Here is a 5196-nt window from a genome sequence, read left to right as displayed (position 1 = left end):
TATATATATATATATATATATATATATATCAGCTTATATGACATAGATACAATATTTTTTTTTATGAATACTATATTAAAGACTAAAATATACCTTAAATAAGGAAAACAAAACAAATTAAGTAATTATTAACTATTTTTATTTAATGGAGAACAAATTTTCTTTTGTACCACATACAATTAAAATATTAAAGATACTCTCTGCATATTTTATAAAATATGTAAAGTGTCTGTAAATTTTTTGAAACAAATTCTATAAAATATGACCATATGGTTCATACCTCATCTAAAAAGTAATTTGAATGTTTCTCCTCTGCTGCTCTTGCAATAAGTTCACCAAAAGGCAAAGTTCTATAACAGTTGAAAATACTTAAAGTTATTACAAAAGATATTTGTGTACTTTTATACACTGTTAAAAACAATTCTTCAATTTCTAAAGAATAATATTTTTGTGTGTTTCATGGCGTACTATTTTCCTAACACTATTTTGGAGCCATCAGTGTTGTAATTCTGATCTTTAACACACCTGACTGTAATCATGCACAAGATAGAAATGTGTCTTTAAATTGTTATTTCACACAAAATTAGTCTTTTAACTCTATCCATGGGAAAACACAACAGCCTATTTCTATTATTTAAAAACAAAATTAAGATTTACGAATCTTAACATATGCACAAATTATGAATATAAAAGGTTACTTACTCTTAAATAACTGTCTACTGTACAGAAATGAAGTATTTTTCTGTGAAATTTTAAAAACGTTCAAACTGGCTTTCCTGCTAATGAATCCTGTATGCTATGACAGACTGTGTTGTGATACAAAGATATTATCAAAAATTAACAGCCTTTATTATACTTTTACACTGAATGATATTATCATGTAACAATTTCATTTTACAAATCCATCTAAACACATAGACTAGACTTAAAATTTTAACAACTGATACAATGTACTAGTTAGATATACAGTATTGGTTTAATGAAATGGTATATGATAAAATATGAAAATACATGAAAAGTTGTGATTTCATCTTTAAATAATATTCTATAGAAGTTATCTGCAACTGTGAATTTAATAATGCATTTGAAATGTATGAGTAACAGACCTGTAAAGGAAATTTTTATTTACAAAATCCAACTTTGTTGATGTGGATACATGGATTTTAACTGGTTGATTTCCAACTTGTTCAGCTAGATACTCTGCTGTCCATCTTTCTGTACATTTACCAATGTTTACATTTTTCAAAACTGCTGGAACTCTCTAAAAAACAAAACAAAAACAATTTCAAATGAAAATACGTATTTGTTTTTTGTGTGAGACAGCCACCTTACAGAGTAAATTTATATATCTTAAATCTAATGTTATGGTATGAAACTAACTTTTATAGCAACTGGCAAATACCAGTTACGAAGTTATTTTAATAGCCAAAAGTGTCAGCCATGCTGGTAAAAAACAAATACTTTATGACTTGTGTGCCCTTAGCATATATAACTAGTCAACTGACATGAATTTCTAGTGTTGTATTTTCGAGCCATGTTTGTGAAAATAATTAAATTTCCCAACATGAAATGTAAAAATAAAAGATATAAGAAATTAATCACCAACTGAACAAACTATTTTTACTTGTTCTAAAACATACATGACAACAATGTTCAATAAGGTACTAGACAAAAACAACAATTTAGACTGATTAGTCCAGTTTTTTCTTCTACAAATATGATTGTACACTGTTTTTTTTTTCATTTTTCATAATTTTGACCATTGTTTACAACTGGTTTAATGTTCATAATCATGCCCATTCTTCATAATAGTCATTGATTAAACAAAAGAATCCACTGCCTCTATATATCATCAAATTTTTGAGCTCCGATTTTTTGTGATGGCATTTTTTGTTTTGGTAATTTTACTTTCTGAAAATATTAGATTTTTAACTCAAATTAAAACAAGAAAAACAAACAATCGATCACCCTCTTTAAACTATCAACATTAGAAAAAAATCCATTCACAAAGGTACAAGAGGAAAATATTTCACTCATACTGTTTTAACTCTATCAGCACAGGCTCAGTCCCTGGGACCAACCTTGTAACCACTGTGTGCTTGTTATAGTTTTTATCCTATAACTTTTAAATCAGTAAGCAAATGTTATCGAAATTTGGCATATAATCAGTAAACATTACAATGATTTCATATGCAAAATATAAATTTTTTTTATTAAGTCTTAAGATTTAGAAAGCAATGTTTTTCTCATGTCTATTTTTTCTTTTCGCATATTAAACAACCTATCTAACATGCAAAGTAATATTCATTTTAACATTAAAAATACTTTTATGCATAAGAAAATTTTCAGATTTCACATGCAAAATCTTTTTAATGTCAAGATACTTATCAAACGTTTCTTAAGAAAAAACTATATTTTATCTGTTATTTTCAGTAATTATTCTCTGTACAGGTTTGGTAGATTTAACTGATCTTGCAACCATCATAAAAAAATTAGAAAATAAATATAAATTATGCCTCTTTCATTCTAGGATGAACACAAATTATAACACAAAAATAGCTTAAATCTCATAACATTATACATTTATATATATTTATTACTTTTATTATATTGACCTTTCAGCTGTGCCTGGCTAACAATACAGAAGTTACAATGATGCGGCTCACATGCACTCATGTTACCATATAAAAATAATATAAAACTGACCTTTGGTCTATACAAAGTAACTTGTCTTGGCTGTGTTTTAGTAGACTAGTATTTTGTAAAATACATTCACATTTCAATTACTATACATTATATGTGTATATAGATTATTGCTATTTTTAAATAAGTTCTTAAACATATTTTTCCTAAAACATACAACAGTAATAAAGAAGTAGAGCAAACAATTATCTTTTCTAGTTATAACCTTTGTACTTGGTTGTTAAGCCTTTTAAAATTTTGCACATGGAGGATATGAAACAAAATATCTTTTTTCCAATAAAAAAAAAATCATAAATTACAACAATAATACCATAGAATTCCACTATAATTTATACAGCTTAGTAAAAAAGATGTATTTTAATCTGAAAAAATATGAAATTTTGAGTAGACTAAAGATACACCCAACCTCGTTGAAATATTGGTTCAAAAGAAAGAAATGGCTGTTAGGGGGAGATTCTGTGCTTCTGATTGGTTATTAATGTAAGTGTATATAAGGGAGCATTTCCAAGAATGGTAAGAGGTGGGTGGGGTGTCACAGTGTTTGATTTATTACAAGAGCAATATCTTAGAAAATTGAGAAGAAGCTCTTATTTTATATTCTAGCTTGTCAATATTGGTAATATGAGTTTTTAATTTGTTCGAAACTACAGACTTAGTATTTTGACTTCACAAAAATCTAATTTGAACCAGTGCTGCATTCAACATACCACATGACACACAAAAATCGATGTTTATTTGTTTTTTTTAATATTTGCTTTTAAATTAAGAAATTGAGTAACATATAGTACTAAAATTTGAATTAAAATCTACAGTTTGATACTAAAGTTATTGACATAACTTCATGAAGTAGTAGTTCAATAAAATTTTTAATGTGAATCAACAAACGAGATGACATGGCCTTTTACCCGTGTCCCATCTCGAAAGGGTTAAGCCTTAAGTTAATGAATAGCCTGAATCTCTTATAAAGAGAAGTGTAGAAGTTTGCAAGTTTTAACCTAAAACATTTCATAATTCAATAATGCCACTAAGATTGTTAGAGTTATAATACACAAAATCATTTCATATGGTTATATTTCTCACTCAATATTCTCAACCTTTTTTAGTTTCAAGCTCAGTGTGGAAGTCATAGCTGTTTTTTTGGCATTTAAATAATTAGATATCTATATTTGTTTAAATGCTAGGTGTAAATATGTTACAAACACTAAAATATTTAATAAGTTATTCAATGAAATATTTGATATTTCTGATAAACACAATAATAGTTAGTAACTTCAAATACAAATGAAGACACCAAAAAATTTGAGAGCTTTGAAATATGAGTTTGGTAATGAATGGAAAAAATCAGCTTACCTGAAGAGTCAATGAGGAGGTGCTCAAGATGGTTTGAGGTAAATAGAACCTAAATGGCAAAATCCATAAAAGATACTTGTTTGAAATGATCAAAGAAACCCTAAAAGGAAGAATTCAAGGGAAACAACCTACTGGTTGGAAGAGAAAAGCACCACAGAACAATCTTACAAATGGGGGATCGTATGGTTAGATGAAAAGGAGAGCAGAAAATAGGGAGGATTGGAAGAGGAGTTTTTGAGCTAAGAATCTGCCCCTGGCCCAGCAATATAATCAAAAATTTAATATAAATCTTCATAAAACAAAAAGCTACATTTTGTTTCATGTAAATTGAAAGTCAAGAGTTATGTCCAATTTTTTTTTTATCACTAAAAACATTTTGGAGAACAGTGGTTTTCAATTTTACATCTTCCTTATTCCAAAAATCAAACCTTTAATGTGTTAGTAAGAATAAGTTAAATAACACCGATTTATGAAAGCAGATTCCAGCCCCAAATTGGGGCAGAAGTCTTTACATAACGTCTAATTAAGTAACCAGTATAAGCAACATGCAGGTCACAGTAACAGGTATTGGTGTGATTTTTTTCACTGTTCTCTGGGAGATTAACTGAATTTTCTCATACATCAAGTATTGTGCATTATGATTTATTGTGTGTGTAAATAACTGTCCAACTAGAAAGTTAGCTCTCTACCAGACCTAATAAAACATAGATTTTAAGAACCACCAAAATTGTTTATTTCATTATTAACAGGTTTCATGCTTGCTTCTCATAAATTTCACTCAATGAATAATAAATTGAGTTTAATGGTCCATGAAAACTGAATCTTGTCTGACACCTGAGGAGCTAGATATTAGGTCCAGAATAGCCCAGTGAGTTACCTTCCTTTGGTGAATAACAGAAACTATGACCCATTGTTACATACAGGGTCCTGAATAGCCCAGTGAGTTACCTTCCTTTGGTGAATAACAGAAACTATGACCCATTGTTACATACAGGGTCCAGAATAGCCCAGTGAGTTACCTTCCTTTGGTGAATAACAGAAACTATGACCCATTGTTACATACAGGTCCAGAATAGCCCAGTAGGAGTTACCTTCCTTTGGTGAATAACAGAAACTATGACCCATTGTTACATACAGGGTAGT

At 28.8% G+C, this 5196-nt stretch overlaps 1 protein-coding gene across 3 annotated transcripts in view; it reads right to left on the bottom strand.

The window, feature by feature from the left end:
- The window catches only part of LOC106469166 (tRNA wybutosine-synthesizing protein 5-like), a 25201-nt gene that overhangs the window by 15634 nt on the left and 4371 nt on the right, over window positions 1-5196 (bottom strand). For 2 of the 3 annotated variants that reach the window (XM_013929631.2, XM_022397604.1), the window contains exons 2-3: window positions 1107-1261; window positions 281-350 (exon numbers count right to left, since the gene is read on the bottom strand). In XM_013929631.2, coding sequence (XP_013785085.1) covers window positions 281-350; window positions 1107-1261 — 225 coding nt within the window. Of the gene's footprint in view, window positions 1-280; window positions 351-1106; window positions 1262-4053; window positions 4103-5196 lie in introns of all 3 variants that reach the window. The other variant, XM_022397603.1, reaches the window with a different exon arrangement.

This window comes from Limulus polyphemus, unplaced genomic scaffold (assembly GCF_000517525.1).
Source record: "Limulus polyphemus unplaced genomic scaffold, Limulus_polyphemus-2.1.2 Scaffold3333, whole genome shotgun sequence".
NCBI classification, from domain to species: Eukaryota; Metazoa; Arthropoda; class Merostomata; order Xiphosura; family Limulidae; genus Limulus; species Limulus polyphemus.
Note: the sequence above shows the minus strand (reverse complement) of the source record. Positions and strands in the feature narration are given on the sequence as shown.